General features: G+C 38.2%; 1 protein-coding gene across 1 annotated transcript in view; it reads right to left on the bottom strand.

Moving 5' to 3' along the window:
* Window positions 1-25,161, bottom strand: part of nsg2 (neuronal vesicle trafficking associated 2) — a 44,654-nt gene that overhangs the window by 18,304 nt on the left and 1,189 nt on the right. The window contains exon 3 of the mRNA XM_024266546.1: window positions 10,710-10,820. Within this exon, the coding sequence (XP_024122314.1) occupies window positions 10,710-10,820 (111 nt within the window). The remainder of the gene's footprint in view (window positions 1-10,709; window positions 10,821-25,161) is intronic.

The raw sequence follows: 25,161 nt of genomic DNA, 5'->3' as shown, positions 1-25,161 counted from the left end.
TAGTGTAATCAGTGTACAAATCAGTGAAAGCTGATTCGCTGTGGCAACCCCTAAACAGGAATGCCCAAAACGTTAAAAGGTTTTCATGTTTTCCTTGAATACAATTGTGTTGTCCAGTTTATGCATAAAACCAAGTATTTCCAAAGGCTTCACTTCTTTTCTTCTGCAACTGTATACTATAAGCAAATTTGGATTTGGAATTTGATTATTTCAAGCAATCAAAACAAATAAATGAATAGCTATATATATGTAAATGTATCAAAATTTGGATGAAGTCATGAATTCATTGGAAATAAAAAGATTAAAAGGTTATAGCAGATACAGTTCTGTATAGTATAAATCCACTTAAACAAGTCATATATATGTAAATGATCCTGTTATATTTATTTTTAATCATAAAAAGATTTCTTTTTACTTAAACATAAGGTAAAGGACACATCAAGAGTTTTATAGGAGTAGCAACAGAAAGTAAATGTATCTAATCACTCCCCTAAAAGTGAAGTTTTTAAGCCTTTGTAGAAAAAAAATGACCAGCTGTCGGCAATATGTTAGAAGTATATGGTTTTAAAGTTTTTTGCTGTCTTGTTCATCCTGCATATTAGTATAAACTCTTAACATGCACATTTTTAAATATATGAATGAGTCCAAATATTTCAATGATTATCTTCGCAGAGTGAGGCCATTATGCTGATATTACATGAGGAATATACAGATTATGAATATTCTCACGTCATTTACTTTTAGTATTTTAGGGGGTATTGACCTTATAAAGACTTATAAGACCTGCACTCCTAACAACACTTTACTTCTTTGATGCATGATCAAAGCTGGCTGGACTGTACATCCTTTATTGCGGTCACCACTTCCCTTTCCAGTGATGGATCATTTTGAATCAAGTGTTTAGTTGGTTCTCAGAAGAGAAAGTTATGCATTTTCTTCCAAATTTGTCTCAGTTCTATAAATTTGATTTGCTAGAAAAGCAGAGTGATCCCTGTGGACCAGCTGTAATATAGAGTTTTGAAAAAAACAATTACGAGAAAACGATGGTCATTGGAATGAGTGGGTGTTTTTTTTTTTCTTTTTTTTTTTTTTGAAGTTGCACAAAATCCTGCAGAGCTCATTCAGTTATGTTTGCAAGTCTGAAAAATATTAGCAAACCAGGCAGATACAGTGAAGTATCACTAAAGCTTTAATCAAGGGCATCCACGGTGGGTTTCTCTAGAAATTTATTTGGACTTTGGAAGTTTTAATTCTGCATTATCTATCATTTTTCCATCCAAACTGTCAGAATCTAGACTGGGTTATCTTTCAAATATTGTCTCACATAAGCACTTTCACTTCACAGCTCTAAGCTTTCTAATTTGGGTTTGCAGAAAGGCAGAAATCACCCAAAACAAGCAGCATGTAAAGAGGCTGAAGTCTAAATCCTTTCTCAAGGATTCTCAGCACAATGACAAATGTCATAGCAGCAGATATGCCCAACAGCTGAAAGCGATATCCTTAGTGTCCACAGCAGCAAGGAAATAAAAGACAGACAAACTGCTAAAAGCAATGTTTAAGCGAGGAGACGGCAAAGCAGTGGAGGGTCAGACTCGTCACCCACAGTCTGTCTGCCTCTAATTGCTCCCATGGTTCTACTTGTCAGAACAACAGCAGCAAAGCTGAGGACTCGGGCGGAGGGAGCTCAATGACCGCTCTGTTGTTTTCCTCCCTTGATCATGTTTGACATCATGGCACAAAGTCTGCATTTTCCTTCTTTCTTTCTGTCTCCATTTTTGTTTCCAAAAACTGCGGCGGACAAGTGAGTACAAAGAGTATCGTCAACAAAAATGCAGGTGATTTTCATTTAATGACCACGGACGCTCTGCACATTAATCCTACATGTCAAGCTGCATACAAATGCTTCTGCCCAAAAGCTGGCAGTCTTCATTTTAATCCTGTTGCAGAGCCCTTCAGTTCTGCTGTGACAGACTCATAGTTAAGAGAATTTGCAATCCTTGAAGGCAGGGATGGGCGGTTTGTCAGCACATTTCATTTAGGCGATAGAAAATATTTGTTTTCTATGAAACTCTGAAAACTCCTTTACAGTACTGTTTCATTACAAAACACACCTGACACTGCATTACAAACAAACACGGAGGAAAACGGTAATATACACATTTCAGACCTGAATAGTTTCAAACAAGATCACCATTCCATGTAAACCGAGATCTTTGTACCTGGAAAAAAAGTGGCTCCTTCTATCGCTTTTTTATGGAGCAGACACGAGGAAAAGATGCAAAATAGAACCAATGTAGTGGTACCGATGTGTAGAATGTAGTATGGATGTAAAGCTACGTTCACACCAAACGCAATTCGCTTTAAGTCGATGTACAGACGCAATCGGAGATCCTGTGGCGTGATCAGAGTGTCGGCCGCGGTGGTAAAAGTGCGGTTTGAGTGGCAAATCCAGAGTTAAAATATCTGAATTTAGACAAGGTTCTGTTAACCAATCAAGGACTGAGCTTTGGACATGTGACGTGTTCAGTGACTCGATCAGTGGGTGGATTCCAAATCCACATGGAGTCATAAGTTTCTCCAAAAAACTACACAGGTGTATTTACTACTCATGTAAAGCAAAACAAAACAGTAAGAAATAGTTGTGTATTGTTGATTTTTAGTCATTTTCACAGAGATTGCTTTAGGATGAGAGTAAAAGAAGGACGGACTGTCTCACTCGGTAATTATGAATGAAAGCTGGCCCTCAATCCAACTTCATCAAACCTAAAACATAATGGACTAACTGAGCATAAAGGGAGGCTCAGAAATCCTTTTTATTATTGGCATCAGTACTGAGTTATTACATCGAGTCTAATCGTTTCTGAATGCAGACAATCCTGATTTTAAAATGAGGTAGATCAACTGATCTCTGATGAATTTTTCTATCCAAAAACCTGAATTCAATATTTACCTTGACAGCTGAGACTAAAGAATAACAGAAATAATAAAACAACCTTACGCTGCCCGCACAAATAATGAATGGAGACGACCTTCTTAAAGCCTTTAACTGATGCTGACAGACAGGCAGAGACAGGAGCTCTTTAGGTGACTGTACTTGAAAGGCGAAACAGAAGACTCGTTTTTTTTTTTTTCGTTCTCTCGGCTCTGAAGAGTTAGTTGTCCGTCTGTCCCTGCTGGTTTGTCTCTGACTCATAAGGCCGCTGACACAGGAGACCTTTCTGAAGTGACAAATGATTCAGAGCTGTGAAACGGAGATGGCAGTCTGACCCGGCCACTACAGCCTATACGGGTCAGTGAATGCCTCTCAACAGCGCCACCTAGCTGCTTTTAATATATAATCATTTTTGAAGCTTTTTTGTCGGTTTCGAACAGATAACACATTTCCCACACTTAATACCAGAATGCCAAACTGAGGAAACAACAAAAAACTGCTTTACAGTTCAGTGTAGCATACTGAGCTGTTAGATGAAAGTGTGAGCTTATTATTTTGGGTGAAAGAATGTAAAATAGTCCAGATAAATGCAGGTTTACCAACTGAAAGTGGATCTGAAAAGCGGAAAACAACAGTTTTATTGAACGTTGAGAAAGATTAGGATCAACGGGAGAATCTGAAAAAAATAAAGGCATTCCCAAACATTTAAAGTGAGTTTTTAAAATTGGGAACTGACTTACAACCACACGATTAGAAGATCAAATGTTTTTCTGACGCACACAATAATTAAAGCCATCAAAGAGAGTTGTTTACCGGCTCCCACTGATTGCCTGCACTGCTCTGACATTGTCCTAATTTGAGTTAGGATTCGTGCATCGGTGTGCGTGTTAGACCAAAACGCGAAGACGACCATAACAAAGGTATTATTAGAGAAGAACAATGTGAGGAACCGGAGGCTGAGTGGGGTTTGGAGCCCACAGCAGTAATTATCCCAAACCTGAAGAACAGCTAAGGGCTGCTGTGGAGGCGGGAGACTGCAGCAAAGCTCCAATTCGACGGGAAAATGAAGGGAACAATGGGATAATTGTTTGGATGATGTGTCTCTTACATCTGCGTTTACATTATATCAATAGTTGCAGCCAGTGTTGATACTGCTGCACGTTTGTGTATGATGAGATTTGGTTGTGAATAAGTCTGCAAACTTTACATTTTTTTTTTTTTAGCTTATATGTCTTTAAGTTAATATGAAGTCAAGATTTCAGTAAAATTAGATGAAAAATTAGGATAAAAGTCCTAAATCTGTCAAACCAAACAATGTCTGAAACATATTTCCGCTTCTCAGATAAGGTCAGACGTTCCAAAAAAATATCACTATATGGGAATGTTCATGGCTTTACAGCATTTAGGTTTGTGAAAAATTCTCCTGCCTCTCCTTTAATAGTTTTTATTTAACTTTATGGATGCTATCATACACTTTATGAGAAACTTGGTTAGTCTTCATCAAGCTCTCAGAACCCCGATGATGAAGAAAATATTAGTTTAGGATAGGTCTTCAAAAAAAGCTTTAAACCCGCAAAAACCAGTTATTTATCTCCTTTTCACACAAATATACCTTTTTTAGATGACATCATTTTGAAGGAAAAAGATGGCTTGAAAATCTCCACTTTTTACACTTTTATAGATTAGATGGAAAAACATGATTCACAAAGCTAACTATAAAATTAGCAAAATAAACCAAACATCCACATTAAAACATTAATATATCCTTTTTTATGTCTATATTCCTCCAAAAGGACACTGCCAAAAACAAAATGGCAGAATGTTCCTTTTTTTTTGCTGTAGCTGGAGCTGACGTTGCATCCCAACAATTCTGAAAAGGACGATGTTGAGTCCTTGAGTGTATTCAGACTGGACACATTTGGTTTGCTTAAAGTGAGTCAGAGTTGGTTTTCTTTGTTAATCCAGAACAAATTCTAAGTCTGAAAACACCCAAGCGGACCCTGGTCCAAAAACTGCTCTCCGACCCGTCTTTTAAGATGGTCTCAACTTGGCTCAAATCAGACTGAGCTCGGGTTTGAGTTTCCTCAGTCTGAATAGGCAGTCCAGATGGCCACCGTAGCCAGTTATTATGGGATGTAAACAGAGAGCCGAAGACAAACATGAAGCCACAATACACATTGTGTCTTACTGGTGATGTGTATTAGCAAGAATCGATATGTATCACTGTGGATCACATGATAAAATATGTATTGTGATATATCCCTAGACAGTACCAGAGAGAATATTTTTCCTTTTTTTTTAAATTGTGACCTAAGAAAAACTTTATCTGAGTATTAAAACAGCTGTCACATATAAAATTGTAGCTCTGCGTCTGGTCTCACTTGTTCTTCCATGAGCATGAAGCATCTAAATCTGCATTTTTTATACGGTACCAGGACCAACTTGGCACTACTTTTCAGTTTAATACTCATTCTTAGTTAAAACTGAGTGTACATGTCTCATTTTGTTCCGTATAACAACTGCGAGGCTCATATCTCAGATTTGGCTTGGATCCATCACTAAATGGTTCTTTCAAGATCTTGTTTTGTTTCGGTCCCGGTGTAGAGCTGCTCAAAGAGGCTCGGCGTGTTGTGCTGCTAACTAGCAGTCGACGGTTTAAGTGGAAAACAGCTTATAAAACGTATAAATAACTAATTAAATATCGCTTTGAAAACATTTTAAATCGATACAAGTATTGCCAAATGAAGTGTCACGATATTTCACTGAATCGATATTGTCTTACACCCCTATACTTCTCACACTGTTTTCCCAACAATCGATTTGTCACAAACATTTATCAGTGCATCCTTTTAGCTGTCATTTCCTCAGTAACCTCCTCGCAGCATGCCTCCACCATACCAAAGTAGCAAAAAAAAAGTGTCGTACCTGATATTGATATAAACATTTAAAATTAGTTAAACCAATCGCTGAAGATGGGTTGCAGACGTTTGCAAAATGGCGATAGCCGTTTCAGGTAGTGACGGTGAAAGCAGTGGCCTTTGCATTTCCAATGGGGGACCTCATGGCTCGATAAGTCCATTATTTTTACAGTCTTTGGTAAGGATGGAACGATTCTTTGGGATTCGGTAAAAGAACGATTCAAACTCGTCAGCATGTTCATCGAAGCAAAAAAGTAAAAAATCGACCTGACAGCTTTCCATGCAGGAGCCTTTGGGTATTGTAGGTGCTTACACAACGGCCGCGCAATCATACACTTGGAAAGTCAATGCAAATGCATGCACACTAGAATTCCTGGCCTCCGCGCATGGAGCGCGCGTTGCTATGCAAGTTTTTAAGTCAATCGCGAGCTCTACGCAGAAATCTGAGCGCGTGCTGAATGTTCAACCCAGTTCAAGGTGCTGACACACCAGCTGCGTGTGGTGCGTTCAAGAACACGCTCTACGCAGGTTGATGAATGTTTGCTCAGCAGGTGGTATCTAGTTCATTAGTAACTAGTTCAATACATTCAAATGTATTGACAGTTTATCGATAGTTTGTTTGCATCCCTCTTGCCAGTGAAGATCCAAAACCTAAAGTACACAATTAATGTCAAGTAGATACTTTGAGTGGCATAGGCCTCAAACGGTAAACACATAGTGCAAAAAGATTTTAAAAACCGCTGTTGTGTGGGTAGAAGATTTATTTGATGCAGAAAAAAGAATTTGTAGTTCCAGGAGGATGACAGCGCCGGGGTCCTGATGTTCCTGACACCCGTTTACATTTCCTCTTTGTCAATAATTCTCCAGCTGGTGCGGAGGAATAATAACTAGTGTATGATGCGGTTCCACCTCTGTGCATTTGACACAGCACAGCGGGGATGGACTAAAAGGCACAACAAATGTGCTGCGTGAACACACAGGACTGACTCCTTCATTCTTGGATCAGATTGGATGTCTTGTATCCAAGCGTGACACTATTGATCGAAGAATCTGACTAAACTGTAAATTTTAATACAACTGTTTGGACCAAATAAACAGCCGAGGATTCATCCCTGCAGAATGTGTGGACAATAGTGAATAATAAAAAGCAATATTGATTGATTCTGCTATTACAAAGGAAAGATCAATGCTGAAAAACTTTCAGCGTTACATTCTTTTTTTTTTTTTCTATTATCTATGAAACTTCAATTGTTGGCGCAATGCAGTATGTGATGCATATAGTGTTTCCTGTACAAAAGATGATGTCTTATAACAGCTCAAACAATAAATTGAGCTTTTTTGGAGTTGTGCTCCATCATTCAGACAGTTTTACCATGATGCACTTCAGTCCAGCAGAATCCACTCCCTGTTATCAATGAGCTTCATGTCACATTTCCTTTATGGTTAAAATAGATACTAGAAGGTGAATAAATACTTTTAATTTTTGGGGAGCAATCAGTCGAATAACTACAGAGAAAAAGAATAGAATTAAACACATTGAGGATAATTAGATTTGAATTGAAATGGTGGGCAAAGATTGCCGATTTGTGCTGTAGACTGAACGGCCTCCTGGTGGTTATAAGTTGGCACCTTTGTATGGCAGTGAAGCCTCTATCAATGTGGTTTTTTTTATGTCTGTAAAGGTGCATTCACACCGATCGCGATCTGTGCGGCGGTGGCGGCCATTTTCAACGTTAACTCAATGGAACAGAGAGGAACTGAGGTGATCTGAAGTCCTGGGGCGCGAAGGTCTGGCAGCAGCTCGATTTTAGCAACGATTTGCAGATCGGGCAGCACAGGCAAAATTTAAATATCTGAAGTTTGACGAGTTGCTGCGTCGCATCTACCAATCATGAACACTGCTTTGGGCACGTGACATTTTTAGTGACCCGATCAGCGGGTAGAATATCAATCCAAAGAAAGCGTGTTTGTCCTGAACTTCCATCTTTTTCATTTACCCGCTGGAGCTGCAGGTTTGTAGAGCTCATCTGGCTACTTTGGGGCGACGGCGGGATACACTCTGGACAGATCACTGGCTTTTTCTCTCTCGCGGCGGACAAGGAGCCACTGCGGGGTACGGAGGCTGCCGGCTCAGTTCTCATCGAGACATTAAAAAAAAGGAAAAAGGTCTCCTAATTTCATTTTTCCCCTCGGGTTAATACTAGACAGTCAACCTTCAAGCTCAGCCACAGAGACACAGAAACACAGCGGAAGCGGCTGTCATACAAACACAGTCCCCGGTACTGGCAAAATATTTCAATAATTATCATATAAATCCAAACATGCGGACATGATTACCAATGCTTTCGTAGAACTCTCCTCAATAAATAGTTTATTCCTCAACATCATCTGTGTCTTCCATACATTCAGAAACTGCTCCTTATAGCGATCATCCTAAATGTATTACCTGGTAGCTCCTCCCACATGCGGCCGCAGCATCAAGTTCAGGAACACATTTTTTGACAGGCGATGAGCAGCGCATTTGTCGCGCGACCATAAAGCGTCAAGTGAATCACATTCGGTGTGAATGCACCTGAAAGCGTTTTGGGTCTTCAAGGAAGGTAGACAAGCACTAAGTATTTACAATCTTATATTTAGCAACAAACCAACCTGCGCTTTTCCCTCTTAGTATGAATAAAAAAATAGCAGAAAGACCGTGTCTACAGGGTGACAATAGCAAAACTACACAATAATATCATGAACTATTACAAAAAAACACAACATTGCAAGCTGCACCCTTTACTATTATTACAGAGACTTAAAACTCTTGGTTTTAGTGTTGTTAACATGTTCACGTGTCATTTTTCTGATGATGGAGGACATGCTTTAGGAAAATTAAGGTCGTGGCCACAACTTGAGGGTGAATTTGTGATGAACTACTGCCAAACTGTGATAATTATGTCCCAGAAAATAAAGGTTGTTGTCATTTTGGCTAAAAAAAGACATAATCATAATTATTGAACTACTGGGGACACTTTTAAAATAGCTCAAACGATGATTATAGTGTCTTTTTTTTCAATCTTATTGTTTTAACTTAAGCTCTGTTCACAATCTCTTTGCAATGGAAATGCAGAAACACAAACTATCCATTTTTGTGTCCTATAAGCTGTTCGAAAGTAGAAAATGTTCATTGTAACTAAAAGTTCTAAGACTTGAGTTCTGACTTGGATTTTTCATCAAAGACTTCCGATTTTACGGTTTAAAAATCGTGCCTTCTCTAAATCAACCATCAACACAATCTGAGAAGCTCAACGGCGAAGCCGGGCTCTGAGGACGAGAGCGGCTGCAGCGCCGCGTCCTGCACGCGCATCCGTGTGCGTCAGCTGCAGCATCAGCTCCGTGTGAAGCAGGGCGTTCAGCTGAGCACCAGAAACTAACAGACGTTTCAGTAAATCATAAAGACTGAAATGAAAGGTTTGCCTAAAACAGAAAGTTGATGAAGCGATTCAACGCAGAAATGACAAGAAAAACATGATGCAGCATTTTGACACGCAGCAATCTCTCTTTTTCTAGTTTCTCACATTTTCCTCTGCACTGCAAAAGGACGAAAATCCATGAACTCACAATGAAATTCATTTATTTGAAAAAAAAAGAAAAATGTGCAGAAGCAAAATGGAATTTAGTGTCAGCTCAAATCTTGTTTGGGATTTGTCTCCTCTTGTTGTATAATGAGAGTAAAGTCAAAAAAGCAAAGAAAGAAAAGGAAGTAAAACATATTAAGCTTTAATATATTGTACTAATCCACAAATAAACTGAAAAAAAATCTTGGATTTTTAAAATAAATAAAAAGTCAAAAAAACAGTTTAAAGAACATTTTAAGCTGAAAAATGAAATAAAAATGCTTCAGTTTAACAGCTTTTGTTGCATCACCTGGTCTGTCTGCAGCTTTTGCAGCACAGCTCTGGATCCCCGTCACTGTTTCGGTTTCATCCAAAGGTTGTTTTATTAAAAAAAAAAAAAAAAATGTTCTGTGATTTCTATCCCTCCTGCTCTGTAAGACCCTTTCAGGCCGGAGTGCCACAGCGCATTGACACACAAACGCAGCTACACTTAAATATTCGCACACCTCCGCTTGTGCACTCTTTCTCTTCCTCTGCTCTCCATCAGGTTGCCATGGAGGGAGATTTTCTCTGCTGCCATGACAACATGGGCTCCTTTTGGTCTTCTATAATGACAGAAGACCTGAGCAGACGATATCTGGGTGATGTTTGCGGATCAGGAGAGAAATAGATGTTTTTACGCTTACGAAACAACAATATATTTCTCAATATATGGATATTTACAGTATATTCAATAAATGGAAGCAATATTTATCAGTATATTAAAATATATTAAAATACTCCAACTATTTCCGTTTTCTTATATTGAAATATACAGATCCATATATGGCAATATATTGCTCTACATACTGAAAAATGATATATAACATATAGATATCTTAAAAAATAGGTTGACCCTTCATATATTGCGATATATTCAAAATATATGGGCAAATGACTGACATAGTGAGATATATTTCTTAATATATTGGTCGGTTTTCAAAACCGGATTGTTCCGACAAACAAAGACAATTGTGTTGCATTTGTGTGTCATTTTCCTGCCTTTTGTTTTTGCCAGCTGTGACTTTGCACCGTTGAAAGCAGACTGACAGCGACAATTTGTCACAAAAAGCTCCAGCAGGATGCAAAGCAGCAAAAAGACACATTAACTGACTGTTACTCTATACTATAATTATCGTGTATTACCCAGAATTAAATGGAGATTATATCACTCCATTGACAGTGCTTGCAAATATAAAAAATGTGTGTGAATGTTCTTACCTTGAGTCTCTCAGAAACCCCGTCAGTGAAGCTGATGGTAAACTCCTCCACCTTGGGCACCTTCAGGCGTTTCTTCTCTGTCTGGTACTCCGTGCGGGTCTTCACCACCACCTTGATAACAAAGAAAGTTCATGGTTATGACTTTTTTCTTAAATTTCATTGACGGATTAAAAATATAATCCAGATTGGTCTTTCAAAAATCAAGTTTTGTTGGTTAAATGTTGTGTGAAGAATGGCACCTGGATCTCCATCATCAGTTCACTTCCTGTCCACTAGTCACTCTAAACCAGGGGTGGAAACACTTTTTGACTTGTGGGCCCCAAGGGGTTCAAAAATCTGACAAAAGGCCCAGACCAGGAGCAGATTCATGGCAAGTTTGGGTAATTCATCTCAAAAGAGAAAGAAATAACACGATATCTGGACAAAAACATAATCCTGATTGAAAATTACTTTAAAAGAAGAATTTATTGGAGAATTTATTTAAAAACTGTGGTTTTTCTTCTAATTATAGAGCCTTTTTTTACTAATGGGTTGATGTCCGTCAGGGAAAAACAACAATCGATTTGGAAATCACACATGAAAAAAAACAAACGACAAATCTTCAAATACTGCTGGAATGCAGGATAACTTTCTGCACCTGAACAAAGGTAAATGCATTTGTAGTGCGCCACCTGTGGGGAGACACCTGAACTACAGGGAAATAAAACATAAATACGAGTAATCAAAATTGTTTATTGCAGTTTGGTGGGCCACTTTAAATAGTTAAATGAGCCTCATATGGTCCCCAGGCCGTAGTTTACCCACCTATACCCTAAACTTCCTTTAACTTGAGGAGTTAGTCTTTTATTTGACCAATATTTGAAGGATGCTGGGATTATGTAGTGAATAATCTGGACTAATTTGGATGATTACAAAGTGTAAAGTGATTTCAAATTAACTAAATGAAAACAATGTTAGTTATTACATCTTAAATATGTGTTTAATTATTATTTTATTTGTATTATTTAAATGAAATGCATTACTCGTCTCCTAAAAGAGACTTCACACGGTAAAACTTGAAATTTTCCCAAATAGGTTTTACTGTTCTCCATTTTTTTTATTCCAGATGCACTTCAATGAACATTTTTGTTGCTTTTAACAGTTTCTTGTAGCATTTTTCTAATGATGGAGTATGAAAGTTTAGCTTAAAATTGCATTTCAGTGTATTTCTTTTCAAATTGTTGGGAATCAGGAGCAGACGAAAAAATACAGTTTGAAAAAAAAAGCTTAAAGAAAACATGCTGGGCCTCCACAAGCTCCCTGCTACGTAGAAGAGAAAAGGGGCGGTCCTACCCAAACTTTAGAGGCAAATTTTTAAAGAACTGGCACTCTGCAGAAACTATGTCCTAGAAAACAACTCGGGTTTTTTGATTTTGACTAAAAACCTCATGAAAGACCATAGATTAAAAGACATTTTTAATTTCTCCACTATAATAGTTTTTTTTTTAACCCGTGGATTTATTCCATCCTTGTTTGCTGCAAGTCAAAATGTTGGGTAATCAGGACCAGTCTGAGGGGGAACTATGTATTTTGGGCTGGCAGCTAAAAAAACAAAAGCAAGAAAGACGAGGAAGCAGATTCCTGCCCCAGTACTGTCAGTCTTCCACTCCTCAAACTAAAGTGTATTCTGCTCATATACTGAACTCCTCTCAAACCGTTGGTAAACGGAAGAAGGTGAAATTGAAATAAAGTGGCATCCTCTCACAGATGCATCCCTTTAAAGGAGGAATTCCGGTTCTAATCTGACGCCGTGTCTCTCCCGCAGTTCTTAAGCGTCACTGATTTTAATGGCAGTACTTTTGTTTTACAAAGTCCCAGCTGTTGCTGTAAATTTCCTGTTTACCGATCCAAACCAGGGAAATCTGAGAGCAAAGCAGAGATGGATAGAGAGCAAAAACCAAAAAAAAAGCAAAACAATGTCTTTGTGTCCTTGTGGCTGATTATGCTGCCTCTGTGCAGCTCACTGTCACTTTGAGACAAAGCCAGAAAACTGCTGTGCACACAGACGGCCGCCACTGTCTGAATAACAAAGCTGTTAGTCGAGGCTCTTATCTGAGGCCTGAAAGCTGCAGTAGGTAAATACAGAGGATTTGATTGGACCCCTGGGGCGTAAAAGCTCAATGCTTTTCCTTGCATTTAGTTTTAAAGTCTCCAATTTTTATTTTTGGCTCAACTTTCTCACGTCGGAGAGCGGTTCTTAAAACATCCAGGTTTCGACACTTTATGCTGCTTCATTACGGCTTTCTCACTCCTTTATTTCCTTCTACTTTAGAAAGTGGCCATCAATCAGCTGCCTCATTTATGCAGCCCTTTAGCTATCAGCACCTTCTGTGATTAGACGGGCCCCAGCACTCCCTGCAAAAAAAGAAAGCTCTTTAACTACCCTGAATATATAAAAGAAAATACAGATAAATGAAGCAGTTAGATTTTTTTTATTTAATAAACCTGAATATTCACTTGTAGTTTTATTTTATAGTCTACAAGCTTTTGGGGCGGTGCAGTTTTCCAAGAAAGCGTGGATTAAAACTACCTATAGCTTTTTTTCTTTTATCATTTCTTTTATTTTTGAATAAAAAAAGTTTTTTGCTGCAGAAAACCATTTTCAGAAAACATTTTTATCTGGATTATACCAATATTAGATGAATGTTTAAACTCTTCAAACACAAGACAACATTTGACTTGTTCCTTCTTTTCAAAATAGCACTGCACAGTTACAGGATCAACAGGGATGTCCAAACTTCTTTGCAAAAAGGGTCAAATTTGATGACTATGCGGTCAGCGTTTTTTGAACCTTTTATCAGTGCAATTAACTATTTAATGAATGAGATAGTTTTCATTTCTTCACATTAAACAAAAATACATTTCTATCAAAATTACTGCGAAATCCATGTTTATAGACCAGAAATAAAATAAAGAAAATGTCAAACATCTTCAGTCAATATTAGATCTGTGTTTATGTGAAAAATGACATATTGTTCACTAATGAACGCTCACTGTACATAAATCACGAATATAGAAAAATATCTAATTCAGAATTGATAAATCTGTTTTTCTCATTTGGCCCTTGAAGGTCTAAAGGTCAAATGGCTACAGGTTGTTGCCACAGGTTTATTATGGGTTGTAGCTCAATTTAGCCAATCATAATCAAGAGATTGTAGTTCTTAGAAAGCACAGGGGGCTGGATATTATCGATTTTATGACAGGAGCCAGTGAGCCAGTAGAAATTAGGATGTGGGCCGGATTTGGCCCCATTTGGTCCACAGGCCGGACTTTGGACATACACAATCCATAAACTGTGTTGTACCTTTAGCCTTTTTACCTAAAATAGAAATATATTTTGTGCAAAAGCTATCATGTTTTCACAAATAAAGCCTAAAATTTACAGATTGTTATAGAGACCAGGGGGAGAGCTCCCCTATAATCAAAATAGTTTAATTGTTGACAAAGATTATTATATCATCATTAAAAGCTTCTTTAAGTGTCGGTTCAAAAAGAATGAGCGGAACCTGGTTGCAGACAAGATGGCGCCCGCACATCATTAGTCGGAAGCGGAAATTCCTCAAGATTTCAGAATTGAAGCACCTTTTATCAAATCTTTTAGATGTAAATACACAGTGTGCAAGATTAGCTTAAAATAGGCCAAAAAGATTTATTGTTTATTTGTAAAACTGTTGATCCTTTGACATCGGCGCTTTGGCTCCAGTGTTTATATACTGTCGACCACCGTAAGCTTTAAAACCTTAACCAGATCAATGTCAATCAACTGATTCTGCGGCTTTGCGCCACAACGAAACACAAGTAAAAAGCTGCATGTTCGTGGAAAGCTGCTTTAAAGATTAAAATGCAAAAAAAAATGTCTTTTATATTAGTCATTTTCAACCAAAATGTGCTGCAGGGGAGGGGTGGATGAGGTTCCGGTTTTGGACTTCCTTCCGGCTGATGATTTTTAGCCGCCATCTTTTCTGTCACCAGGTCCAACTCTTCCTCTCTGCTGTTCTCATTCACCACCCTTCCAAAATATCCTGCCCCGCCCCACATATATAAAGTTATCGCTCCGCCACTGGAGAGATAGAGCAGTTATTCATTCACTGATAGGTTTAAATATTATATTTAAAAAATGCTTTACGTTAAGAATTTTTTCAAAAGACAAACTGGAATATTTTTTTTTTCATATTTCTGCTTTTTCTACAAAATCGCTCTGCTTTCATTTTCTGAAATGACTCAGGGTCACCGTGTCTTTTCATGTTTTGGATCATGGAGGTTTGAAGTCACGACACTTGCAATAACTGCAACACAAAGAGAAGCACACCCTCTGCTCTAAATTCATTTGAGAAAATATTTTTAGATCTTCTCCTTAGTCATGTATTCTTTCAACAAACCGCCTGGGACATTGTGACCTTCTCTGTGTCGCAGTCGGTCACTTTCACATCTGCAAAAGCAGCTTTATTTCCGCACATTTAAATGTTCCTGTTTGTTCTTTTGCTCTTTTTTTACACCCTTGTATGACTTTATTGAAGTTGAAGGAGAAGTGAAGGAACAGGAAGAAAACAAACGTTGCGGCTCTTCTTTCAGATGTGATATTATTACCTGTTGAAAGGCTGTCAGAGCTTCTCTTTTCTGTCTTCTGCAGTACTTTGCTCCTCAAATCTCCTGCAGCAATGATTGCTGTTTCATCTTTGATCTGCAGGGACTTATTTACGGGAGTCTAGGTCTGTCTGAAGTTTTTTTCTTTGTGGAGGGCAGCTTGAGAGATTTCCTCTATCTTTGATTCTACTGAATAAAAAAGTAAACGGGATCCTTTTCCCCCTATTTTCTTGTATTTGTGTGACAAAAAATGAATAAGAAAATTGTGATTTTCAAAATAAAATAAAAACATAGGCAACTAAAGGATGGGAAAACACTGACACCATAAATTACTTACATTATTATGAAAATATATTGAATATATGAGGAGTATTCACATTAAAACATTCTGTTTTGTATAAAATATACGTGTTTTTACATCTAAATATCTCGACACGGTCATATAATTTGTTTCCAACTGAGCAAATAAGCATTTTTATATCCTTTTTTGTATTCAATTATTTATTACTGGTGGTATTTTATGGAACACAAGACATGTTTTAGACTCCATAATAACTGATGTGATATCGTCCAATGTTAGTCAAAGGTTCTGTGCGTTGTACATCATTTAATCAATAAATTCTCAAAGATAAAAGTTTTGATCACAGAGGTCGTCACTTAATGCTTAAGCACCAAAAATAAAAGATAATACAGAAAGCCTTCCTTTTAATTTTAATTATGTAATTTTTAGCCAACACTTTAAAAACTGTTGTTTTTTTAGGACATAGTTTCAGCAGGAGTTCATTAGAAATTTGCCTCTAAATTCTGCTTTTATTTCCCATCATTCCTTTGTTTTACTCTCCCACTAGCATAAAGTCACTCACAACCTCCAAATCTAACATTACTGGTGCAACAAAAATGAAAAAGCAACCGTACAGTTTGGAGTCGGCATGGATAAAGAAAATGAAGGCGTACGTGGATTTATTTATCAACAAGCAGATGAATCGCAATGGAGCGGAGCAGGGAGCTTGTGGAGCTACATCCTTTTTTTTTAAATGCTCCTGATTCAATACTAACAAACCAAATTTTAAGCATAATTTTCTTTATATACTGTATGCCCTCCATCATGAGAAAAATGGCACAAGATGATGTTAAAAACACCAAAAACACTGTTTTTTTTTTTTAAAGGAGTGGGTCTGTAATGCAGTTACAGAGGCAGAACATTTGAGTAATATATTCAGCACTGTGTGCAAAAAAACTCCCATTTGATCAAAATCTTTAGTATACTTTATAATTCAACCAACCAGGACCAGTGAGGAACAACTGGATTATGAAATGAAGCCCAGACTACATTATGAGTCACAAATGCTGCCATCAAATTTGTGGTTTGTCAAGAAATGATTATCTTTTTGTGGGTCTAGAGACTAAAACTTTTTTCCCAAGAGACCAAAAAATTAGAAGTTAAAGCATGGGTGCCTAAAATTTTTCCCACTAAAGGTTATCATTTGACCTGCCGAGTTGTGGCTGTGGAAGTTACATAGTGTTTAATTAAAACCCCTTCCCCGATTCCTATTGATTCTTTATAGTGTTCCAAAACTCTACGGCTGTAATTTACTTTCAGTATCCGGAATAAATAAAGAATCAAAATAAATAAATTAAACCATATTCTTTATCTTCTCCTTTTATTTCATGACATGCAAAAAACATTTTTTTTATTTGGCTAACTGACTGGGATCCCCTTTTAGACCCCTCCCCCCTCGAATTCCAAACAGGAAGTACCCATTGGTTCCAATTGGCCGAAATCCCAGAGACTTATATTGAGAAATAAATAGCTTTAAATGTTGAATCTTTTTAACTTTTCTTGATAATCCTAATTTTCTCACATAATATTTATGCTGTAGTTATTCAAGATATAAACTGACCAATCAGATGCCACAATAAAAGGAAGCAGTCTCACATAGAACGTTTGAAGCGAACGGATTCTCCTGCTTTTAGTGGAAGGGGTGTGGCCTTCTAACATGCTCACTACTGATTGGAGAGAGTGGTTTCCATAGTAATGTAGACTAAAACTGACGAGGCTTGCAGAGGACGTCTGTTTCCAACAAAGCGACGGACATACAGCAGAAAATAGCGTCTGAATTGACTTGTTGGAAGCGGTTTCTATGGGTGACGTCTCACTTCCTGTGTGGAGTTCTCTATGTACAGTCAATGACCACATCACTTCAATTGTTCCATTTTATCCACACAGACTGTGAAAAGCAAACTTTCACTGCCTGCTCTGGATTTACTGCAGCCCTCCATCTGCGCTTTTATTACTACGGGGAAAAAAATTGGAGCTGAGATGTTTGGAATATTTGACAGTTTGATAGTCGTTTCTTCCTTAAGATTTTTTTTGTTGCTGCCCAACTTTTAAGTCGTAGATCTGAGCTGTGTTTTATATCTGTTTCAGTGACAGGACTCTATTATCTCAGCCTCAAAAGACCCAAAAAACGACTTCCTTATCTTACAGCTAAATAATATCTAAGAGTGGAGAAAAGTACAGCAGATATCAGATTGAGAAGAAACTTGTTGGACAGGAAGAGAACATTTTCAACTTGTTTTGAAGCTAGCTTCCCCGCCTTATCTCCGCAGAGAAAAATGACAAAATAAATCAGTGCGACCTTCGGAAAGGCCCAATCCCGTTGTTTTTTTCAAGCTACCAGCAATCCAATCAAGATATCAGTGGCCTGGACATGACTGTGATGTCTTCCCGTCCACACGGAATCAAATTTAATACCTTCCCAAAGCCGGAGGGCTCTGGAAGCTGGGTTGTTTTTGTGCGAGTCTGTGCTAACAAACATCCCTGGGTGACGCTGTGGTTCGGGGAGGTCACACAGTCATCAGGCTGGATCAGGGTGGAAACAGCTGGGGTGGTGTTTTTAAAGCTGCTCAGACTGACTAAAGCAGGTCCCGTGACCCAATAAATATCACTTAGTTGGGGCAGTTGAGAGGACAAAAAAAGGCTTTTAATGAGGTTCTTAAAGGGAGACAAAAGCTGATTACTAGGGAGCTTTTTTTTTATTTGTCACAAAGCAAAAACACCAACAATATTATAAGATGAAAGATTTTTATCGCAAAGATTGCATTAATATTCATAGATTTGGGCGTTTCCCTTTTGTGCACTCTGCTGTATTTTGTGAATAGAAAATGCAGAAAATGAAGCAAACTACTTAGCAATTAGCTGGTGGATATTCAGCGGGTGAAGACGGAGATTTCCCCTAAGACAGAGCTAAGTACGGGGGAACGTTACATTTATGTAAATCAGGTAGCCAGAAGGACGAATGCAAATGATAGTGCAGCAGCATTAACAGTTTGGGTTGTTTGTGGCGCTCTGAAAGGGTCAGCTTCAGCACTTTTTCATCTTAAAATTCAGCTTATCAACACTGGGAATATGGGTTCACTCACAGACAAGTGCACGGGTACACTTGTTCTCTTTGGGAATATGTCGACATTTGTAGTAGAATTTATCATTTGGACCGTTTTATTCAATAAATACCAATCTTATTTACAGTTGTTAAAACCAAACATTGAAAAAGACCAGACGTTCTTTTTTTAGGACGCAAAAATACAATATAAATCTAGTAAATGACACAATTTTAGACTAGAATCGCTCCATTAACTTTGTTATGACTCATACAGAGAAGGCAAAAAATGGGTTTTCAAAATAAATGTGGATTCCTCACAATTGTTAATTTTCCATCTCTTGCCTCATTTAGTTTGTTGAGGAATATTCCAGCATAACAATATCAGATTTTTATGGATTTACCTCCCAATTGAAGCTCTTTTATCCCACAAATGCTGCCTACAAAAGTCCCACTCCAAACGTCTTTTGATCTTTTTTGAAAGCGTTCTCAGTGGTCTTTCAGTTTAGATTATGCAGTTTTTAGTAAAAATCAAAAAACATAGTTTCAGCAAAGCAGCAGCAGTTCATTCGAAATTTGAACTACTGGAGCAAGACAGCCTTCATTTCCCATCATCCCTTTGTCTCCCACTAGCTTACAGCTCCTCACACCCCCAACCCAACCGTACAGTTTTGAGCCGGCTTGGACAAGGAAAACAAAGACATAAACACACATAGAAGAGGACGCAAAATGGAGTGGAGCACGTACCTTGTGGCTTGCCGTAGTAGGTTCTATATGTCCCATCTACAAGCTTTCAGAATTTTAATAAAACTAAACACTCGGAAATGCAATTTTAAGTTTAATTTTTTCACACATTTTTACATATGTTAACCATCATTAGAAAAAAGCTGCAAAAACATGTTAAAAAGTACACTTTATAATCAGAGCAAGCTTTTAAAGGGTAACCAAACCCTATGTAAACTTTTTTTGCTGTTTACCTCTATAAATGGGGGTTTAAAAGTGCTGTCTGTTGGTCATTGCCAAATTTTTGACGAATTAGAATTAACTTGTGAAATTCGTGAAAATATAGTATGCATGGTTGAAATGATGTATTACAGTTGAATTTTGTGATTGGTCAAACTATTTAAGTTCCACTTCATTTCAGAAGTCTCACGTCACAACAGTCCTGTTCCCCAAGCCCCGCCCCTCTGACTGGATTTTCAAATTCCAGCTGTGGGCGGAGTCAGCCTCCAACTTCCCTGTTTGGTTACCCTTTAAATCGGAAAAAAAAGAACCCCTTTTCGTATAGGAATTTAATGCCAAGCAAGACTTTACACCAAAAAAACCCACTAAAATTCAGTCAAAAGCATACTGCTTATCACATTTATCTCTGTAAAAGGGTAGTATTTCACAAAATTTAATACATTTCAGCTTCAGATTATTCTTGGCTTCATCTAGATGTTTGCATTGGCAGACAAGAAACTAAATTCTCTCACTTATGGCTCCAGGCGGCAAAGATTTAACAGCATCATGACCTTTGCAATTACTGTCCTGTGCAAAAACAACTGCACCCTTTGTCATTGTGTGCATTGGGTGAAGCCGAGTTTGTCGCCCCTGTAAGCAAAAGAATAACAAATGCAAAAATCTGCATCAGCTGTTAGCAAATGTATCCCAAAGCAGTGAGAAACATGAATCTTTGCGGATGGGTCTCCTCAGGCGTGTAAAAACGCATTAGGGAAACAAAAGGCAAAACTCGAGCTTTACTGTCTGAAAACCTGCGACAGCTGGAAGAACGGGGGGTTCTCGGCCACCTCGGGTTCCTCTTTCACTCAGTTTACCTGAATTCACTCTCACAAAGCTGGGATGCATCTGTGCATTTCAATGCTCTTGAGTCAATGGGGCTGATTTAATCAGGATAAATGACTGACAGCCTGTTGTGTGTCGTGGCACGTACTGACGGCTGTTGGCATAATTGACCTGTCACTCACACACGTATGCACACTCACTCCTGTAATGTGCACACACACTCCAAAAAAAAAAAATAAAAAAATACACACAAGCACCATTTTGAATGACAACGCTGATGACTGTGTGTGTGTGCATTATGTGACAAGTCATTTACCAGTTTTGTGGGATGGAAGGAGACTCTGCCTCCCTCAGCAGAACTCAGTCTGCAGATGGAGGCTCCTTTCGGGATTAACCTCCACCACAAAAACGACTTAACCCATCACGAGCTCCTGTGACATACACGCGCTCTGACATTTCAAGAGGGGCACTCACATTGCATCAACATAGTCTTTATTGTTCTTTTGACTCAAAATGATAAACACAATGAAAACTGTCAGGTAAATAAAGGCGAACTTTTGGGTTTCCTTTTAAATAACATATAAACAAAAAAGTTGATGGCAGAAACTGACTATTTTTTTTTTATTTTTAAAGAGAAAAACTATTAAAGTAAAAAATAAATCCACATTTACACATACTTAACATTACTTCCAGCTTGAACCAAATTAAATCAACTTGCCATTTTTTTGCGATACTGACGCTGCCATATTAGAACCAGAAACTGTCAGAAAGTAGTGGTCCAAGTCTGACTGAGTCAACATTTTTGTGGCAACCACTCCATCCAATTAGAAGAGCTGGTTAGGCTGATATTTCAACGTGTACATTTTGTGGTAAAAGTGCGAAATTTGTCTTTTTTTTTTAGAAAAGCACCTTGGTCACAAGAAAAATCCAAAATGGTGACCATTTGTAGAGATGTCAGCCTTACATTTAGCTGTTAAAAAATAATCATTGTCTACTTTCCCAAATAATATGGACTGTTCATGGACAAAATGCACATTATATGTATATACATACAGACAGTGTGGCAAACAAGTATTTAGTCAGCCACCAATTGTGCAAGTTCTCCCACTTAAAAAGATGAGAAGCCTGTAATTTTAATCTCCTCAACTATGAGAGACAAAATGAAAATAAAATATAAAAAGTCACATTACCTGATTTTTAAAGAATTTATTTGTAAATTATGGTGGAAAATAAGTATTTGGTCAATAACAAAAGTTCAACTTAATACTTTTGTTGGCAATGACTGCAGCAAACGTTTTCTCTAAGTCTTCACAAGGTTTTCCCAAACTGTTGGTGGTATTTTGGTCCATTCCTCCATGCAGATCTCATCTAGAGCTGTGATGTTTTGGGGCTGTCACCAAACAGACTTTCAACTCCCTCCAAAGATTTTCTGTTGGGTTGAGATCTGGAATCTGGCTAGGCCACGCCAGGACCTTGAAATGCTTCTTATGAAGCCGCTCCTTCATTACCCAGCAGTGTGTTTGGGATCGTTGTTGTGCTGAAAGACCCAGACACATTTCATCTTCAATGCCCTTGCTGATGGAAGGTTTTCCCTCAAAATCTGATCATACATGGCCCCACTCATTCTTTCCTTTATATGGATCAGTCGTCCAGGTCCATTTGCTGAATAACAGCACCAAAGCATGATGCTTCCACCCCATGCTTTACAGTAGGTATGGTGTTCTTTAGATGCAACTCAGCATTCTTTCTCCTCCAAACAGTAGAGTTCTTACCAAAAAGTTCTATTTTGGTTTCATCTGACCACAGGACATTCTCCCAATCCTTTCCTGGATCATCTCCTACACGTGTACTGGCTTTAGCAGGGGGACACATCTGGCACTGCAGGATTTGTAGAGTGTTAATGATGGTAACCTTTGTTACTTTGGTCCCAGCTCTCTGCAGGTCATTCACTAGTACTATACTAACACTATTTAAATATCTGAAGTTCCTCTGCCAATCAGGAACTCAGCTTTGGGCACGTGACGGTTTCAGCTTCTTTAGAAGCGGTAGAGCTCTCTCCATATGCTGACAGACAGAGAGAGAGCTGATTCAGGGTGCGGAGCCTCTGGCTCGGGCCTCATCGAGACATTTAAAAAAAGGAAAAAGGTCTCCTAATTTTATTTTTTTCCCCTTGGGTTAATACGAGACTGTCAGTCTTCAAGCTCAACCACAGAGACACCATGGAAGCGGCTGTCATACAGACACACCCCCTGGAGTGAGATAAAAGTCCCCCGTACGGGAAAATCTTTGAATAATAATAATACAGTAGAAACTCAAACATGGAGACATGATTACTGATGTTTTTGTAGAACTCTCCAAAATATATAAACCTTATTTATCAAAATCTTCAGTGTCTTCTATACATTCTGAGTGAGATAGACTGTATCCAGAGACACTGTTCTTCATAGTGATCATCCTAAATGCATTAGCTGGTAGCCCCTCCCACACGCGGCTGCAGCGTCATTTCAGGGACACATTTTTTGACATGTGGCGACCAGTAAAAACGGGGCAAGGCACGCAAATTTGTTGAGCGAATCGCGTTTGGTGTTAAAGCACTTTCTCAGTGGTCTTGTCGTCCATTTCCTAATAATTGCTGCCAAGCAAAATAACCAAGCTGCTTATAGCAGATTCAGTCTTCTCAGCCTGTGCAGGTCAACAATTTAGTTTCTGGTGTCCTCAGACAGCTCTTTGGTCTTGGTCATAGTAGAGTTTGGAGTGTTTGAGGTTGTGGACAGGTGTCTTTTATATAGATAATGAGTTCAAACAGGTGTCATTAATACAGGTAACGAGTGGAGGACAGAGGATCATCTTATAGAAGAAGTTACAGGTCTGTGAGAGACAGAAATCTGGTTTGTTTGTATGAGTTCAAATACTTATTTTCCACCATAATTTGCAAATAAATTCTTTAAAAATCAGACAATGTGATTTTCTGGATTTTTTTTTTCATTTTGTCTCTCATAGTTGAGGTTTACCTATGATGAAAATTACAGGAGTCTCTCATCTTTTTAAGTGGAAGAACTTACACAATTGGTGACGGACTCAATACTTTTTTGTTCCATTGTATGTATTATATATGTATTTTAAAATCGAGGATTTTCTGGCTAACATACATTTCTGAAAGAGGATGTCCTAAGGTTCATCCATGCCAAATTTGGCGTTTGTACTAAAAAAATGCAGCATTATTTTAAGAACTAGTTCCACCAAATCAGAAGTGAGCTTGTTGGAAGTCCTAACACCACGACCACTTGAAAGTGGACTTTTGTCAAACGTCATGAACATTTGACACAAGACCATACTTTCATTGTGGCCTCTGATTGGCCAGTTTATAACTTAAGCAACAACGAAAAAATCTGAAAAACAACATTGTGTGAAATAAAGGTGTCAGAGCAAGAATGGTTAATCTGACAAAGAGAATAACTGAGTGATAGCTGTTTATTTCTCAATAGAAGTCAATGGGATTTTGGCTTTTTGGAGCCAGCGAATACTTCCTGTTTGGAGAGTGAGGGGGGAGTGGCCACTGAGTCCAGTTCTCATATACAGACAGTGGTTGAGATATGGGTGGTGGTGAGACATTATTGAACAGAGAAAGCTAGCAGGAGAGAGTAAAACGATGGCCGACGATAGAAAACAGATCAAAAGACAATCTGAGTGGAACTTTAGCAGGATTGTATCTTTATTTTTGTGTTTTGATGCTGCTGGTTTGGGTTTGCGGGAGTGAGAGCTCAGTTCGCTCTTCGGTGTGAGCTCTCAGGCTAGGCTTCAGTCATCCGAACACTTCAAAGCCTGCCGTCTAATTTGGATTCAAATGTACATTTTCACGGTGGTGCGAAGCCGTGGGACACTTCAGGGACTGCTTTCCTCCCCCAGGGGGAGCCTTTGCATGTGAAATTAGGTATCCGGGAGTCAAACAATCCGACCTTCTAGAACGGAAGTCGTGGCAGAAACCAGGCGGTTTGTAGGTTCTCAAAGTTATACTTCAAATTCTAGGAGCAATTTATTTTACCCTTAAAAGTAACATTTTGAATGAATTGCTCTTTTGAAATTACTTGAATGTGGTTTTACAGCAACATTTCTGATAGGATTTCCCCTTAATTTAAGAGAAGTTTTGTGAAATCTGCAGGAAATGTTTCAATTTGTTTCATTTTTCATGTTTAGCTGTTCTCCCTCTTTTCCTGTCCTGCTCAACAAAATAAAAGCCTGTTTCTATAAACAGGGAAAGTTTTTTTCTTCATCAAATGCTAATCAGATTCTCATTTATGTAGACGCAGCTCACAAGACTTTTAAATATATATGCAAACATGTTTTTTTCTCTATTTATCACCTTTTCTTGTGTGAAATTTTCTTTCTGCCATCAGTTGTTTCAACTATAAAAACACAACTGCACTCAAATACATCTTAAATTGTCAATAAAGTTCAGAAAATGAAATAAATGTTTGCTTGTTGTGTATGCTTACGAGGTTTAATAATCACAAAAACAGAACTTTTTTCCTGCACACTGGTGGATCTGTTTCCATCTGATAAACTCCTGGCAATGTTCCCAGCTTATCATCTATATGTCTGCCCTTTTGTGCTGGACGGATTTCCTAGACTCCTTTTCTGGGCAGCAGAAAGTTTAAATTGTTGAG

This window comes from Oryzias melastigma, linkage group LG14 (assembly GCF_002922805.2).
Source record: "Oryzias melastigma strain HK-1 linkage group LG14, ASM292280v2, whole genome shotgun sequence".
Taxonomy (NCBI): Eukaryota; Metazoa; Chordata; class Actinopteri; order Beloniformes; family Adrianichthyidae; genus Oryzias; species Oryzias melastigma.
Note: the sequence above shows the minus strand (reverse complement) of the source record. Positions and strands in the feature narration are given on the sequence as shown.